Here is an 18367-nt window from a genome sequence, read left to right on the forward strand (position 1 = left end):
ACAGAGTGTGTGACACTGTGTTGTGACACTGTGACTCTGTGTGATATTGATTGTGTGATATTGCATGTGTGACATTGTGCGTGAAATACTGTCCGCCACCAAGTCTGTGTCACTTAGTGGGATGACAAGTGCACTGTGACATCATGAGAATCAGATATGTCAACATGAACACAGGACACTGAACACTAACAGCTATGGCACTGAGTTTGTAGCTCAAGTGTGTGGCGCTGAGTTATGAAACCGAGTGTGTGCCCTGAGCATGCGATAGAGTGTGCAACCAAGGGTGTGACGTGGAATCACATCAGGTGCATAAAGAAGACTGTGTGATGCTGGGTGACACTGAGCCTGACAGTGAGGGTGTGATGCTGTGTGTAACGCTGTGATAACGGTAAGTGTAAGCACATGACACTGCATATGACACTGTCATGGGAAGACATCGATGGGTTTAGGCAGGGAAGTGACAGAGTCCAATTTACGGTTTTGAAAAATTAGTCGGGCTGCAAAGTATATGTAGGGGATGAAGTAAAAGAGGGGACGAGCAGAGGCGAGCCGACGAGGTGGAGGCTACTGCAGCTATCTAGACAGGTGAAGGCAGTGCCTGGGCTAAGGGCTAGCAGAGGAGTTAGGGTGAAAGGGACAATTTTGGAGATATTTGGGAGGTATAAATCACAGGGCTTGATGAATGAGAGTCGGGGCGGGGGTAGTGGTGGTGAGCAAGAGGGATAAACTGGGAAAGGCTCCCAGGTTTCTGGCTTGAATGATCACGGTAATGGATGATGGAGATGTCCCTTCCTGTTGGAGGAAGGTCAAGGTTTAGTGGGGTGGAGGGGTGAGCAAGGAAGCAATACAGAGACCTGTTTTGGATGTGTGAAGTCCAACATCCAGGTGGAGACATCCAGCAGGCAGTAGAGGCCAGGCTGGAGGTATATTTGGGAGTTGGCAGGCATAGATGGCTTCTAATGCCGTGGACCTGGCTGGCATGACTAGGGAGAGCATCGCACGGGAAGAGGCAAGGACTGAGCCCTGAGCCCAGCACACACCATCATCTAGATGTTGGGAAGGTGACGAGGGGCAGTAAAGACAGAGGAGGAATGTCGAGAGAGGAGGAGGACAAGAAGGTGAGAGGTTCAAGGGGGAGGGAAGGGGCTGCTGTGTGGTCAGGTGGAGTGGTCCGGGGGGGAATGGGGAGTGGGCTTTGGACAGGGCCATGTGGAAGAGCTAGACTGACAACAACCATTTGGTAACACAGTGGGGCCAGAAGCCAGGCTGGCCTGGGCCTGGCCGTGAGTAGGAGAACGTGACCATAGACAGCACTGTAGAGAAGCTTGGCCGTGGAGAAATGCAGAGAAGAGCGTGGTGGTCAGAAAGAGGTGAGGGGTCCAAGAAGGATTAAATATATATATATATTTTTTTAATCATGGAATATTTTAAACACACACAATTGTAGGGAGAATAATACAATAAACTGCCATACACCCACGACCCAAATTCAACACTTACCAAGATTTGGTCACATTTGCTTCATTATCCTTTTTTTCCTCCCATTTTTCTTCGCTGAAGTGTTTTAAAGCAAATCCTAGACATGGTGGGTGTTTTAAGGCTGGGAGGTTCTGGGTGATGCTAGAGTGTGACAGTGTGACATAGCGCTCCCACCCTGCCTGTGACAGTGTGACAGAGCCAATGTGGAACTGTGTGTATGTCACCGTGTGGGGTGACACTGTGGACCCCTGGAGCATGGGGTGTGACACCAAGGGTGAGGGCCATCCTGGTGAGAGTGACCGGGGTGGTATCACTGTGTGTGACCCTGTGGTGTGAGAGACTCAGTGATGTGTGACTCCGTGGACACTGTGAAATGATTGTGTGCCACTGAGTATATGTGACACGCATATGAAGGTAATGGTGATTGTGTCACTGTGTCTTGTCCTGGGATAGTTGATGTGGCACAGAGCAAGACAATAATAAGTGGGAGTGATAGCTAAGTAGTGCGTGCTGTTGGTGATGGGGGTGTGCGTGGCCCAAGTTGGATTAGCCCTGGCCTCAGCCACTGACCATCAGAACGAGGATGGACATCATAGGGTGGACAGATGGAAATACCCAATGGGGAGAGAAACGGTGTCTGGGTCCAGGCATGAGCTGGGGTGAGGTCTCCTCCTTTCTCTGAACAACCCAGGAAGGCTTCCTGGAGGCAGGGTGGGAGTATTTCAGTGGGATGCTGTAGGTACTGAGGAAGAGCAAAGGCTATGGTGTCAGAAAGCCCCGAGTCACAATCTAGATTCTGCCACTTAGTGAGTCATTTTATCTCTTGAGCCTCAATTTCCCCAGTTATAAGACGGAGCTGTTGGTACTTGGGACTTGGTAAACGCTCAGTGATCTCTTGGGGAGCACCACCCCTCCAACCCTGTGCCCTGGCACCTAGTATCATCAGAACATTAGTGGGTACACAACGAGGGTTTATCAAATGAGTGATGTCATGGTCTCTTATACACACAGCCTTTTTCTCTCCCTTTCCACAGCCCCCTCCCCATTCCCTGCTCGGTGTTGCCCATGCCCCCCTGCTTTCTCCAACACCCCTCCCTTCCTGGCTCCTGCCATCCTCACCCACTGTCAGCCTCCAGCCCAGGCTCCTGCAGCCTCATTCAATTAGGCCGATGCAATTTGCTCAAGAAAAAACCCCATAATTTGTTAATCACACCAGCAGGGGATCTGACCCTGGTGGGAGGGTGGGATGGGCAGGAGGTCCATACCAGCAGCGGAGGACACCGGGTCTTGCCGTGCCTGTCCCTCAGGACCCCCACCCACTCCCTCGAGCCCATTCAGGAGCCACCAGAGCTACACCCACCCCCAGGTATGGAGGCTGGAGGCAGGAGCCTGGACTGCCCAGGTTCACTTGTGTCCATGGGTGGGCCCCTGCCGCTCTCCAGGCCTCAGTCTCCCAGTCTGACAATGGAAATTGGGTTGGGGGTCTCTGAGCCTCTGGCCAGCCTGGCTGGTCTCTGCCTCCCAGCTCTGATCAGCCCCGCTCATGGCTTCTGCAGTGGGGTCTTGGAGAGAAAGGGTTGGAAGGGAGGCTAAGGGGATCTTCCCAGGGGAAGTTAAGAATAAACGGGGGTCCTCAAATTCTCGTCTGGAACATGTCCACTTAAATTCTGGAGCCAGAAACCCTCTTGGTCCCAGATTGTGTACCTGGAGGTGGGGGCAGAAAGAAAGGCAACTGCCATGTCTTGGTTACCTCTAGGGCCACTGCCTCCAACCATGTAGGCTGTGTCTTGAACAGAGAGTCAGGAAGAGGGACTACTGAAGCCCAGCCCACCCTCCTTCACCAAGCCTTGCCCCTGCAGGGCTGCATCTGCCTAGAGGGGTGGGAGCACCTCTTTCTAACTTGCACAAAGGTGGTCCAGGCCCCTGCTGGGACCCAGCTTAGGCAGCACTTGTCTGGCTCCACTGAATCTTCTCAGCAGCTCTGGGAAGAAGGTACCATTATATGGATGCAGAAACTGAGCCCAGAAAGGTAAAAAGCTTTGTCCAGGGCCCCAGGGTGGTATGTGGCGGGGCAGGGCTGTGAGCCCAGTCTGGATGAGGCATGGGGAAAGGGATAGGGTGCACAGGGAGAATTAGACCTTCCTTATGCACAGACCAACACTCCAAGCCACACAGTCTCATTCACTGATTTGGAGACAACATCAGGCACCCGTGCACTAACGGTCCCTCAGACAGCCACATGCTCACTGCACATGCCCAGGCCCACAGAGCCATCGATGGCCCAAATCACACGTGCGTGGACACAACTGGTGACTGTCACCTGCACGTGCAGACGGCTCACACACAGGCATGGACGTGGGGGGACTCGCACACACTTATACTCACACACATTCTCCCACAGAATCACAGACCCACATACTTTCACACAGACATTCTCCTAGTGCCCCCAGGGACATATCCTGCTGCGGTCACATGGTGGCTCATAGGGACACACCATTATGGACAGCTAATGGGCAGGCCATGCACATGCTGCTATCACCAGCAAACCCACAGCTCCCCACAAAGTGAGAGAAAAGGACAGTTTTGATGAGCTCATCCAAAATTTTGCAATCAGAAAAGCTACACAAAGCTGTTTTACTTTTCACTTGAAAGATAAAATCGATTTTGAGTTGCATATAGGGACTGGTGGAAGGGGGCAGTATCATCATCTTTTCAGGGCTTTGGGCCTCAAAAGGAGCCATACAGATTCATAGGCACAAACAATCCCCCCACTCTCACCCGCCACCCTGAGGTCGCAAAGATGCCTATGTTTACCTAGCCCTGGGGTGTGTGTATGTATGTGTGTATACACACACGTGGTGGCTCCCGGATCCTTGGGGTATGAGGAGGGAGAGTAGGAGGAGCTCCAGAGACTCCGGATGTTTGTTCTCTGGCTTCCTGGGTCCTCCAAAGGCAAATAACTTTGGATACCAGCCTGCCTGTCCGGGAGGGGTGGGTGGGGTGGGGGGCTGTGTGAGGAGCCAGCCCTGCCTCTGAAGCCCAGCTGACTGGAACCTTTCTACTGATGCAGATGACCTGTGGGCTTCTAGGTCCATCACCTCCCTGCTCTGGGGCGAAAAGTGGAGGCAGGGAGGAGGTGAGGCTGGATGGGCTTTCTCCTAGAAACTGAAAGAGAATCAGAGAGACACAGGGCCTGGGACGCAGAAGAGAAAAGCAAAGCTGGGAAGGGGAGAAGTACAGGGCCAAGAGGGTCCGGGGTTCAGGGCAGGGTGTAGGTCCCCAGAGCCTACAGTGTCTCCCCACAATTCTCTCCTTCAGTGCCCACATCTGCTCTGGGTCCCTGCCACCCGGCCCCTTGCTCAGTCTTCAGTGGGGAACACGGGAAGGAGGAGGTGGAGACGAGCATCCAGTGGACATGCGGAGGGCAAGACCAGGGAGCAGAATCCAGCAGCCGGGGCAAGGGCACGAGAGCAGGCCTGGGCTTCTGGGAGGACCGGACCAGGGCTGGGTTGGGGGACAGGTGAGGAGAGAGGACATCCAGGTGCAGGGAATGGCAGAAGCAAAGGCCTGGAGGAGGACAGGGAGAAGGAGGTGGGGGAACAAGTCTGGAGAGTTGGGAGGAGGCCAGATCTCTCATGCAGAGCCTGGATTTCGGGTCATGGAACAGCAGCTGCCCCTTTGTAAGCATGTACTCTGCTCAGGCTCTGTGCTGAGTGCTTTACAAACAGCTCCCAATAAGGATCTCCGAGCCTATCCAAGGGGCCGAGGAGCCACGGACATTTTATAGGAGGGAGGGATACAGTCAGAATTTACGTTTCAAAAACACACTGCAGGTGGGGGTGGGGCAACTCAGAGCGGCCCTTGTCCACACTATGGGACATAGTTGATGGGGGCCCAGGCGCAGGGGGATGCCTGAGGTGAACCCTGCCCAGAAGATTCCTCACCCCAACCCCCAATAAAGACAGGCTATTTTTAGGAACAATAAAATTGCTCACACATTCTTGCATGGTGGGGACAGGGAGCCAGTGCAGAGGGGGAGGTGGACCCCACCCCTTCGCCTGACTCTGGTTTTGTCTTCTGGGTGTTACACTTATGGGCTGGGAGCCTTTCTCACCAGGCCCAGCCGTGCCTTCTCAGTCCCTGTCCCCAGCGTCTCCTCCAGTCTTTCACGTCTGATTCTGAATCGGTCCTTGTCTCTATTTCTCATACTCCCATCCCCCTCTGCCCTGCTCCCCCTACCCTTGGGATTTGGGGAACAGCTGGATGGGCCAGGCCCTGAGGATAGAGCCAAATACAGTCATGGGACAAGGCAGTGTGAGGCTGTCCCAGAGACACACCAGAGAAGAACAGCCGGACAGAAAGAGACACAGACACAGAGGACCCAGGGAGACTGAGACAGACTGAGGAACAAAGACAGCTCAAGACAGAGTTAGGGAGAACCCCAAGAAAGGGCTCACGTGGAGCTACTCTGTGGCCTGCTAGCCTGCCTTGTCGCTGGGGACACCAAGCATTGCCAGGCTCCACCCTTCCTCTACTCCAACCACCCCCTTCCAGGTAGGCCCTTCCTCCTTGCCCTCTGCAGGCTGCACTAACCCAGTTTGAGGACCGTTCATTCCACACTTACCTCCCACTATGGGCGCTGTGTCTGGGATGGGGCGGAGTGGGGGGAGGCATGGGTGGGGGGTGTTTTGGGGTGGGGGGTTACAAGTGGCCCTGTCCCTGGCCTGAAGGAAGAGACTTAGCCCACCTTGCTTTTAAAAGGGGCTCAGCCCAACCCTTGGCCAAGGCAGGCAATTAGTGGGGACCAAAACTGAATAGTGCTGAAGAGGAAGGTGGCTTAGTGTGACTTGAAGGACTATGAACTGGGGCATGGGCCTCCTAGCTCCTGGTAAGACCCTGGACAAGTCATTCCCTGCCTCCTCTGGGCCTTAGTCTACCCCCATCAAGCTGGGGATTGGACTCCATGAGGCCTGGATCTCTGCAGACTCTGAACCTGTGAGAATTCTCTGGAGGCCTGGGAGGATGAAAAGTGACCCAGGAAGGCTTCCTGGAGGAGGTGACCTCACTTATAAAAGAAGGTGGCAGTGACAGTGCTCTTCCTAGGGAAGAGCCCCATCCCTCCTGACATGCTGTCCTCAGCCCAGTCTGCACTAGGAGATAATCCTGAAGCACGAAGGGACTCCTGGTCTGTGGAGATGAATTCGAAGAGCTCCCAGCACAAGGCGCCCTCATTCTTCAGGCTCTTCTCTAAGACATTCACTGTGTCAGACTTGAAGGGCATTGAGAGGTCTCAGCTGTTTCCCCTGTCTGGGGGCCTCCAGGAGTTATGGAGTGCACCTCTCTGCTCCTCCATGGCATCTACCCATCACAGCCCAACAGCAATAAGCATACAGGAATTCAACCAGTCATTTCATAACTCAGCAAACACCTCTTCACACCTACAATGGGTTGAATGATGCTGGGGACCCAGTGAGAAACAGGACACAACCTCTATGCACTAAGAGCTCCCAGTCTGATGGGGGGACAGATGGTAAATAGTGGCAATGTGCTGATGCATTGGGCGAAGCACAGGGCCTGTGAGAGCCCCAGGTGGAAGGGACAGATTTGTCTGGGATAGAGTGCAACAATAAAATCTTCCTGGAGGAAGGCCTGGAAAAGTAAGGTCACCTACCCTTCTGCCTGCCCACCTACCATCAAACCATCCATTGTCCATCCATCCATCTATTCACTTACCTACCCAATCTTCTTTTGGTCATCATTGCCTGAGGGACGTAACTCTCTTTTCTGGCACTGCCTCAGGTCAGATCACTTAGCTCTGTTCTTCTTTCCTGCCTGAACCACTGTGCCTGCCTTTCAGAGGTTCCTGGACTTACTTGGTCCAGCTCCTACCCTACCACAAAGGCCATGTAAGGGAATGAGGCTGAGGAGGGTTTATAGACATTCAGTGTCGTGGAACCCAGAGCTGGGGGCCAGCAAAGGTCACCAAGACCTTTCCCCAGGACATAGCCTCCCTAGCAGGGTCCCATTCCTTGCTTGGACACCCTTGGGGACAGGGAACTCACCCCTCTCTCCTGCTCAGGTTGCTGTCTTGTGGCACAACTCTGATTCACAGCTAGCTTGCATCTGCCTCCTTGTGACTTCCCCATTGTGCCCAACTCTTCCCTCTTGAGCTCCAGGCCAGAAGGATGAGGAAAGTAGAGGCACCAGGTAACCAAGATGATAGGGACAGCAATGGTGAGGGTGATGCTGGTGATGTGCTTGAGAGGAAGGCTGTGGCTTCAAGGGGAATGTATGTGGCAGTGATGGGAGCCATCTTTGGTTCTACCATATTGAGGAGGCAGCTGAAGGTGGGGAAGGGGGCGGGGAGAAGCCCTGAGCCTGTCCTTCTCCCCCTGATCTGCTGTCTGTCTCCCAGAGCCATCTTTCCCCCTCCCTACAGTCAACTCTTGCCTCCTTGCCTCAAACCACTCTGGCTGTTTCCTTATCCCCTCATTTCCTGACTCCAGACCCCGTGCTCCAGACTGAGGGGATCCACTGATCATTCAGACAACTCCCACCTTCCCTTTTCTCCCTTCATCCACCTCCAAACTTAGCTCTTGAGGGATCTGAGGGACTTGGGATAATTGGGAGGGCTTCCTGGAAGGGGCACTAGCTAGAGTGGAAGCTGAGTTTGGCTTGGAAGGGGTAAAGGGCCTGGGAGGAGCTAGTAGTGAATATGGAAAGGTGAGGCCAACAGTGTGGGGTCACGCTCATCAGGGAGGGGGACACCCATGGGAGGCACCAGGACTGGGCTCAGGTGTATTCTACAGTGCACGTGTCTCCAGTGTGGCTCAGAGGCTGGAGACGCGGCCCTGTTGGAGTAACAACTGAAGCTGGAGTCTGCAAAGGGTGGGGAGGAAGGAGAAGGAGGGACAGAAGGAGGGAGGAGGAAGAGGGAGAAAAGCAGAGGAGGAAGGAGGGGCCTCTGGCAGGCTCTTCCTTTAGGCTGGGCTCTCGAACTGCAAGTAGCCGCTTCCGGGGTGCAAGTAGCCCCTTCTGTATGCCCTTGTCCTGGGTTTTCCATTGCTCTGCTTCATTTTCTACTTCTAGCAACCCACCCTCTCCCCTTCTTTGGGACCTTCCTTGAGGGATCTCCCACATGGACTTGTATCCTGAGTGGGTTCACTCTGCCTCTTGTCAGCCATTTTCACCCAAGCAAGGCCTCTCCCCTGTGATCCTTAGTGTACTTACTTAGAAAATGGGTTAATCAAAACAGGCACCTCCCAGGACTTATAGGAAGATTAGAGAGTATAAATCAGTGTTTCTCAAAGTGTAGTCCCTGGACCAGTAGCATCAGCAGCACCTAGGGATGTGTTAGGAATGCAATTCCTGGGCCCCACTCTTCCATGTCCCATATTTGAGACCTACTGTATCAGAAACTCTAGGGGTGGAGCCGAGCAGTCTAATTTAACAAGCCTTCCAGCTGATTCCGGTGTACATTAAAGTTTGAGAACCACTGGTGTTTGAGAAAGGTGTCTTCCCTTCCCCAAGGCCCGATACCCACTCACCAAGGCTCCCTCTGCACTGATGCTTGAGCTAGTCTAACTGTGGCCTGGGGCTCTGTCCTGCCTCCTCCTCTAGACCAGGTCTCCCAGGGTTGCCAAACTTCTTTCCTCAATTTCTCTTGCCCCAAGTCCAGCCCAGCTTTACTGAGGGGAGACCTGGTCGTGCAGGATCTTTGCACTCACGGGCAGCTCTTCTGTGAGTATTTAAGGCTCCAGTGTCTGTTGGAGATGGCTTCTCAGGCAGATGGCAAGCAGTGGGTGGTGGAGTGGGTGGGAGGAGGGGCATCCTGGTCCTGCTTCCTTACTGTCTCCTGCCTGTGCTAGGTTGGGTATGCTGTGGAGGCAGGAATTACAGAGTAAGCTTAGGATGCCGGGGTTCAGGCTGGGGTCGGAGGACCCAGCCAAAGGGGATTTCTCTGGTCTGTGCTTCTAAGAGGCCTCCTTTGGGGGAGTTCTGTCAGTTGCCTCTACTGAGCAGCTGTGCCATTAATGCCAGACCCATGCTGGGCCATGGGTAAATTCTCCATCGAAGGGCCCTGTCCTCTGGGAAGACTGTGTTTATTGCTCACCAGAATATGAGGCAGGATGCAAAAGAGGTATAGATGGCATCTGTCCTAGTACCCCCAGTTTCCCCCACCATAGCCGCCTTCTTGTGTTCCCCATCCTGTGGGTGCCCATCTTAAGCCAGGTGCTTTCTCCCCACCTTCTCAGGGTGGCTACTTGGAGGGTTGGGGAGGAGTGGGCAGGAGAGACAGGAGCGGGTGGGAACGGGGAGTGTGGGAGAGTGAGAGATGGCGAGCGGGAGGAGATGCCATCTGAGAGGAAGAGAGAGGATGCGGAGGTGGGAAAAGATGCAGAGCCTCATGGAGATGAGACACGGGAGCCGCTTGTGACAGAGAGATGGACGCTGGCTGTGGCAGTAGGCAGGCAGAGAGGGAGAAATTGAGCGAGCGAGCGAGAGAAACACCCAGAGAGAAGGAAAGCAGAGCAGAAAGGGAGAAGAGTTCCAGGTCCTGGGGGATTCTTGAAGGACCCCTTCCCTTTAAAGAAGGGGACACCAAGGCCCAGAGAGATAGAAGCCCCCATCCCAGGCCACACAGGTGACCTAGCAGGCAGGGTGGGCAAATCACTGTGAATGGCCAGTCTCAGTAACATAGCTTGAGTCTTGGGAGGTACTTGACTGTTAAGTTTGATGTTATTATCTTCTTCTAGGCCACCGTGAGGGGCACTATGGAACGTTGCTCCAGAGAGGGAGAGTTGGAGTCTAGGTCTTGGGCAGGGAGAGAGCAATAGGAAGGGTTGTGGAAGTGGGAGAAGACATAGAAACTCAAGGAGATGACACAGGAGAGGTGCTTGTGACAGACCTGCCACTCCAGGAGAAATAAGGCCAAGGCCACTGATTTCATATATGCTTTGACTTTAAGAAGGAGCTAGAAGTTACTTAGTCCAGACCCTTTCCTGTTCCCAAACTAGTGCAGAAATGCTGATCCAGCCCCACTCTGAGCCCCAGCCCTGGCTCCAGAGGAGCCCTGACTCAGAAGGGGTTCCATTTCTTGGTACCTGGGGCAAAGAAAAGTGTGGAGGGTGCGGTGCTGTCTGTGGTGCTGACTGGCACCTCCACCTGCAGAGCTCGCAGGTAGGGGGTGCGGAGAACATGAAGTTCCTTCCTCCCATTCATCCATCCAACCACCCTTCCATACATCCATCCATCCTCTTTCAATTAAGCCAGAACACCATAGGACTATATGCTGCAGAGCTGGAAGGACCCATTTTTACTAATAAGGAAACCAAGGCTCAGAAGAGGAAAGGGGCCTGCTTAAGGCCACACAGAATGTCTGTAGACAACCTGGGACTGGAAATGCTGCTCTTTTCTACACACCATAAAATCTTCCCTGAAGTCTGGGATATTGCCTGGTTGTTATGCTGATATTTATACTGAAGCTTGTTAAAAAAAAAAAAAAAAAAAACACAAAAAAAACCCCTGCAAGGGCAGGAAATTGACCTCCTTCTCCCACCCTATGCCTGGGCTATGTGTGTTTGCATATGCAAGTACATACTTGTGTGGGCATTGTATACATGGTTGCATTTCTATCTGTGCGTGTGCATGTTTGTATGAGGTGTGTGCATTATGTATGGGCAGAGGTGTGCACATGGCAGTGTATGTATGTGTGACATTTGTAGATGTACATGTGAGTGGATGTGGCTATGTTTGTATTTTTCCTTTCCTCCTCTTTTTAAGATTCCTGGGGCTCTAGCCCTTGACTTGAGCCTTACTCCCCAGCTTGATCCTTTGATTAGGGAATTTCCCACTTCCCATTCTCAGCTGCTCCCCCACTGGTTCTCTTCTCCCTTCAGTCTCTGAGTCCCCACCTCATGGGCTTTGTTTTGGAGTTTGAGCTATTCCTGCCCTGAGTTGATGTAGCTGAGGTGGATCTGGGGAGGATTCATGGAGAAGGTGGCATTTGAGCAAGTCTTGAAGACCTCTTTGAGGATGAGTTATGAAGCGGCCATTCCCAGCTGCAGTTTCTGCAACCAGCACCCCACCCACCCCCCATTCCTGGGGTGGGATGGGCAGAGTTAGGAGGTAGGTGGACAGAAGGATGCCAGGTGGAGAGCCCTGGGCTTCATCAGTCATAACTGCATCAAGCCCACTCTGTCCGAGGATGTAAATGCCCGTCCTTGTTATTGCCTCAGCCCTCCCCAAGTTTCCTTTCCCACTCCAGCTCCCCACCATTACCCTACCTGGCCTGAAGAGTCGCAGAAAACTGAGCAATCAGAACAAAGGCCAGACAGGCATCCACCAATTCCAGAAAAGGACAGGTCAGGGCATCACCCAATTGAAGCAAAGGACAGGTCGAGGAGCCCACCAATCAGAACAAAGGACAAACTCTTCTAAGTCCCCTGGGGTGGGAGTTGGGGGGAGGGGTGCAGGCATGCAGCTGGGGGAGGGATACTCCTGCCAGGCTGGGGCTGGAGAGCCAGACACTTGAATTCTGGACCTGGCCTGACAGGCTGGCTGACCACAGATGGGTCACTCTTGGTGCCTCAGTTTCCTCATCTGTCAAATGGGGAGACTTAGTTGTCTTAAGCTTGTGACTTTGGAAATCTTCTCCACCAACATCAAAACTCAATCCGTCATTGCCTTGGCCTCTTTTCCCCAATTTCTACATCACACACGTATCAGACTCCACAGAAGGGCAGGGGCTCTCAGGGGTCAGCTTGCCAACCCCCTTGCCTCCAGGAATTGACCTAAATCATCTCCACCTTTTGGGCTCCCACCCTTGGAGCCCCAGTTTCAGGAGCCTGGGTCTGGCAGATTTTATTTTGGGATTATCTGGGGCATTGGTTCTTCCTCCCTTTGTTAGTCTGAAGAATTGACATTGAAAGGTCACACTACCATATGTGTATACAGGTGTGTGCAGGTATTACTTGAGCCCTTGCCCCTGAATGCGCGAAGAAATAGCTGCACCCATTAGGACCTGTGAGTGTGTGTGGCTAGAGGGTATCTGAAGGCATGCTGGGGTGTTTCTGCAGGGATCTGGTGGTTTGTGGCTGTGTGGCTGTGCATGTGCAGCATAGAGGGTATGTGAACTGGGGTATGAGGTGCCTAAGAGTCAAAGAACAACGGATGCAGCTTGGTGATTGTATTTTTGGGAATGAGCAGCTTCCAGTGTCCTAAGGCAGAGACCAAGATGTGTCTTCACATCTTGAGCAGTACGAGGGACCAAAAGGAGCCTGGGGGTTGGGGAGAGCAATGCTGAGTGATCAGTGTTCAGGGAGAAATTTCATGCCGCCCCCTCTCCTGGAAGCATAGGATTGGGTGGGGGTGGGGGTGGGGGTGGGGGAAACTGCAGCCAAGGAGTGAAATTTCACCCAAGGTTGAAATCTGGGGCTGAAATCTAGACCCCAATGCAGAACTCCCCTCTGCAGCCTCTTGAACAAATGGGCATTCAGCTCATTCTTGTACCCTCTCAGGGATGGGGAGCTCACTTCCTCCCTCCCTCCCCCTTCCTCCTGGTGGCTTCTGCCTTTGTAGGATGGCTCTGTCTGGAAGAAGGTCCTTCTTCCCACTGGGCCGAGGCCAGCCTCTGCGGTATCTTATAGGTCCCCAGGCTGTCCCTGGGGCCACAGAGCCAAGTCTCCTTGCCCAGGAGGGTCTGAGAGATTGGAGTCAGAGACTGAGACTTCTGAGTCTGCTCTGTTTTAGGCTGGCTACCCCCAGGTTCTCCAGCCTTAGTCACAGACAGGACTTGGTTTTCAGTTCACTTCTTATATGAGCCATCTCCTTTGGATGCGTCTCATCTTGTCCTCACCTGGGACACAATGCACTAGGTAGGGTCTGGCTAACCTAGAGAAGTGGGGGAACCATAATCTTCCTTATCTGGGTTAACAGATCTTTATTAATACAGCCTGAGCATTTCACCTTTTACCAGCCGTGCTTACACTGTGGGCTTGTGCTGAGCTTGTGGTCCACTAAGATTCTTGATCACTTATGGTCTTCATATGAAAGGGGGCCAAGCTATGTCTCCTCCATCCTATAGTCAATCCCTTTGCCTTTTGAACACAAACCCAGCCATCCACAGGGAAGACACCAGAAAGGACTTCCAAGGGCTGGAGGAGGGCATGGCTGAGTGGATGGTGTGAGTCATGATCCTGCCTTGGCTCTGGATTCTTTGTTCTGTTACCTTTCTCTTTGATCCCTGTGGCTCTGGCCAAGTTAATAGAGCGAGAAGTGGGAACCTTTGTTGTCTCTGTTCCGGCTCTCCAAGGACAAGACCTGATCCTGGGAGCGGAAGGCTGTGAGGCAGTCAAGGCTGACCTCTCCTTTCTCTCCTGTGGTTGCCAGGGATGGCCCAGCTGTACTCCTCCCACCTTGTGAGCTCACACATCTCTTAGACTCATGCTACTCCCAGGACAGCCCCTCACTAGGTTGGAAAATGAGACGGGGTGAGACCCCTCCCTTCTGGGGAAAGCTGGGACCCAGTGTCAACGAACACTCAACTGAGTACCTACTCTGGGCTAGACAGTCCGTGAGGTGCTTTAATTGCTCAGTTTCATCTTGATTTCATGTCAGCCTGTTGGGGGGATAGCTACAGTTGTTTCCAATTTATAAATAAGAAGATTGAGGTTCAGTGACTTGCCCGAGACACACATTCTAATACATAGTGGAGCTAGGATTCAAATTCGTTTATTTTGGTTTACTGCCTTTGTTTTTATGTGGAGGCTTGTGCTTTACCTACCATGCCAGCATTTGTCCTTGATTAAAGGATAAGACACCTGGGGTGGATCCAGGCTTGCCCTCTTGACTCACTGGAAGGCCTTTGCTAAGTCCCTGGCCCTTCTTGGAGCTTTTGTTTCCGCATTGGAAGATGAGGGGACTGGATTAGAAGATGCGCATCCAACTTGGACATTCTGTGGCCTTGAGACTGATTCTGAGATCCTAAGACCACAGTATTCGACTGTCTAAAAGCCTCAGTCTCTAAGTCTAAGCTGCGGGGTTCATGTTCACGGCCCTCTGGGCAGATGGGGCTGCCCTGGGGTTCCCTGATCTGCCCGCTGACGCCCCTCACTGCTCTTTCCTTTCTTCCAGGATGCTTTGCTGAGCTTAGGCTCTGTCATCGACATTGCGGGCCTTCAACAGGCTGTCAAGGAGGCCCTCTCAGCTGTGCTCCCCAGAGTGGTAGGTGCTAACCCTTGCCCCACACTTGCCCACCCTTTAGGCAAACTTTGCCCAGCTCTGTGCTGGATCTCACATAGGGTTGAGGAAGAAGGAAGAGACAGGGTCCCTGCCTAGATGAATCTCAAAAGGAACTGAAGGGTTTGGGTGTATGTTCTGAGAAGCCTTCCTGGAGGAGGAGGAATTAAACTAAGCCAAGCCCCAAAGAATGAACTTATATAGGAATCCTGGAATGTCTGGGCCAAAGAGTCTTAGAGGTTAACTGGAAAAATCATGTCTTAAAGATGGAAGGGATTCACCTAGGATAACACAACTAGGACAAGGTGGAGTCAGGTGGGTTTTGGAATCTGTGCAGCAAGAGTGGCTGAGGGTAGACATGTAGAAGAACTTCCTGTATAAAAGGTCTGGAACATGCTGAAATGGGTTAAGCCGTGATAAATGGGTCTGCACTGGGTTAAGGTATTCTGTCTGGAGACAGGAGACTGGACAAGATGACCTCCAGCAACTTTTAAGCTTCTCTCTGGAAGAGGTCACAACACTGTGGATGAGGTCACAGGTTTGGGGCAGGTAGAGGGTGGTGACCATTGTTGCCTGGACTGTGTTCCCCTTCAGCTGCACCAGGCCACTCCCCACCCTGGCTCCACTGGCCACAGTTCATTCCTTAGGTAGGATGATGGATAAACTGGCCCTTGAGGCCCAAAGCATCAGGGTCTCAGTTGTGCCAGACAGAGGAAAGCAGGGCACTATGGGAGCCTGGGGAGGAGGGTGTGATCCAGCCTAAGGGACATGGAAGACGTTCTGGAGCAGGAAATGCCCAAATTGAGTCCCAGAGGCCTGGAATGTCCTCTCTTCTACTCTAGACACCAGCCAAAGGCAGCCTCTACTCCAGGAAAGACAGCTAATTCAGAATATGACCCCTGCTTCCTGCCAGGGCCCGTCGTCCTTGGATCTGCTGATGAATGAACCACCAGAGGCCCAGAGAGGGAGGGTGCATCCCCCAACGTCACACAGCATGACAGAAACAAACAGGGCTTGGCCCCTAAGCACCCCCACTCTATCTCCTCAGTTCTGCCTTCCCTAAAACCTCCTAGAAGTTCACAGCCCAAGAGAAGGGCTAATGAGCAAGCTTTATTGAGCGTGAAATTGGTAGGAAGTGGGTGGTGTGTTGGCACCCAAAAATAAATCTTCCCGGAGAGGGATGGGACTGAGGTAACATCTGGCCCAGGGTGGGTGGAGGCACATCTGGAAAGGTAGGGTGGGGAGACTGGCGGGTTAGCATCCACAGGGCTGCCCTGGGCCTCTCTGTGGCCACTTAGGTTGCCCTGGGAGGGGGGAGGAAGAAGTGACTGGCCAGGTCTTCACCTCATGAATGCCCCACGTTGGGTTAATTGTCCCCCGAAACCTGGGAGCTGGGAAGACAGCTGTGGTGGAGGCAACTGGGTTCACGGGACAGGGGGAAATATCTACCCTGGCCCACTCAAGAGACCTGTATGAGTTACCAGGGCCCTGACCTTGGGGAGCCCTGGCTTGATTGCAAAGAAGGCTCAGCCCTTTGGGAGGTGAGGGAGCTGAAGGGTTTGCTCAGCCCCCAGGGAGGGAAGGGGAGCTGGGGGGTCTGCTCAGCTGCCAGGGAAGGGTGGGGAAGTGGCGGGGGGGGGGGTCTGCCTATCCCCCAGGGAGGGGCGGGGAGCTGGCACCTGGCTCCCTCATTAGCACCCATTGTGGCAGGCAGCCCCGAACACAGATGGTGCTGATGTGTCTGAAATGTTTCCCTCCCTCTCTCTGATAAACTCGGCTAATTTTAACCCAGAAGGCCGTGAGTAAGGGGCTGGGAGACAGAAGGACATCCCGGAAGTGAGGATCTGTGCCCCCCACCCCTCCATGAATTATCACCCCTCTTTGCCTGGTGTCCCTTGGATGGTCTCTTAACCCCTTTGGGCCAAATCCCTCAGGCCTCCCCCAGGCTGCAGGCAGGGTCAGATGACAACAAGTAGGCTAGGTGTAGATGAGGAGTGGGTAGCCTCCTTCTCACTGATTCTTTTACCCCTGAACTCCTCACCTTGACCCTCATCCCAGGAGGACAAGGGGACCCCAGACCTTCACTGTATCTGCCCCCCACCCCCTTCAGGCCTATTCATTCCCACCCCACCCGACGAAGCTTTGCTTGGTGTCTCTGGAAGTATTGGCTGGGGCACCTCCTGGGGGCTGGCTGGGGACTCCAAGGCCTATAGGAGCCCCTGGCCGATTGTGGACTCTCCAGTCACTGAAGGCCACTGCTTCTGCTGAGAATTCCACCCAGCTCTAATGTCACCTTCCACTGAAGCCCTCCCTGATACCCTCAGCAGGCAGGAGAACCCTCTCCTGTCCTCCCTGCCTCCCAGGCCCTCCCAGATACTTGGCTGGGCACGTGGGTGCCTCCGTCACTGGAGTACACTCCTTCAGGCAGGGACTGGTGTCTTGACCTTACCTAAGTCAGACACAGCACTGGCAGTGGAGATGCTCAGCAAGGCTGTGTTGAATGGAGCTTGGTTGTGGATTCCTAAGGGTAGCACATCTTGCTTGGAGGAAATGTGGATTTTGGCCTGTGGGTCAGTGAGGGCAACTACTTCTGCCAAGACATGGTCCAGAACTGAGGCCTGAGCCCGCTCTGGGTCCTTGGGGAGCACAGATCAACGAACCAAAGACTTGACAATCTTCGAGCAGAGCTTTGATCCCACTCTGGGGAACGATCTTTCCAAAATGCAAATCTGCTCATTTCTCTCCCGGCTCACTGCCCATCAGCAACCCTGTCATCCTTCCCCAGCTGGGTTTACAAAGCCCTTCCAGCTCAGGCCCTGCTGACTTCCAGGCCCAGCCCTCCCCGCCCTGGTCAGTCCCAGAAATGCTTGTGCCCTTTACACTTCTGGAGCTACAAACGTGCTGCTCTGCCCAGAAGCCGTGTCTTCTGTACCCAGTCCCCTGCCAGAATGTGTCTAATTCCCACTCCAGTTACAGCTTAAAGGCCACTTCCTCCAGAAAGCCCTCCCAGGCCTCCACCCAAGGGTGGGTGTAGTGCTCTGGCTCAGGTCATGGTTGTGTAGTTTCTTATAGAGGTGTCTGTTTCCCTGGAGGGAGGAGGTAAGCTTCCGGGAACATTCTCAGCCCCTCCAGCAGTAGATGCTTAGTTATTAGTTGCTGAATGCGGGGAAATTTCCTTGGGAGGGGGTGATCTGTCTGCCCCTCAGCCCTTCCCCCAGAGCCTTGGATTTAGTGTCATAAGTAAGGAAAGTCAGCAGGTTCATGGCCAGAACTTCTTCCAAGAAGAGAGGGGGAGGTGCTGCATTCATAAGGTGTTTTCCACCCTGGCAGAGCGTTAGAACCACCTGGGGAATAAAAACAGACAGACGGACAAACAAATGCCTGAAACCCACTCCCGGAGGGTCTGATGACCTTGCCACCCAGACCCCTGTATACGGGATGAGAGGGTCTCTCCACAGGGTCTCATGAGAGCCTTCTGTCCTAGGAGACGGTCTACACCTACCTGCTGGATGGGGAGTCCAGGCTGGTGTGTGAGGACCCTCCGCATGAGCTGCTCCAGGAGGGGAAAGTCCGGTAAGCTATTCTCCCCATCCCCACTGTCCTCTGAACAGTCAAGGATTCTCTGGGCTGGGGCACCCTCCACGGGCAT

General features: G+C 53.5%; 1 protein-coding gene across 3 annotated transcripts in view; it reads left to right on the top strand.

Moving 5' to 3' along the window:
* Positions 1-18367, top strand: part of PDE2A (phosphodiesterase 2A) — a 68775-nt gene that overhangs the window by 18784 nt on the left and 31624 nt on the right. For 2 of the 3 annotated variants that reach the window (XM_049890088.1, XM_049890089.1), the window contains 2 exons: positions 14614-14703; positions 18203-18291. In XM_049890088.1, the coding sequence (XP_049746045.1) occupies positions 14614-14703; positions 18203-18291 (179 nt within the window). The remainder of the gene's footprint in view (positions 1-14613; positions 14704-18202; positions 18292-18367) is intronic. The other variant, XM_049890090.1, reaches the window with a different exon arrangement.

This window comes from Elephas maximus, chromosome 7, assembly GCF_024166365.1.
Source record: "Elephas maximus indicus isolate mEleMax1 chromosome 7, mEleMax1 primary haplotype, whole genome shotgun sequence".
Lineage (NCBI taxonomy): Eukaryota > Metazoa > Chordata > Mammalia > Proboscidea > Elephantidae > Elephas > Elephas maximus.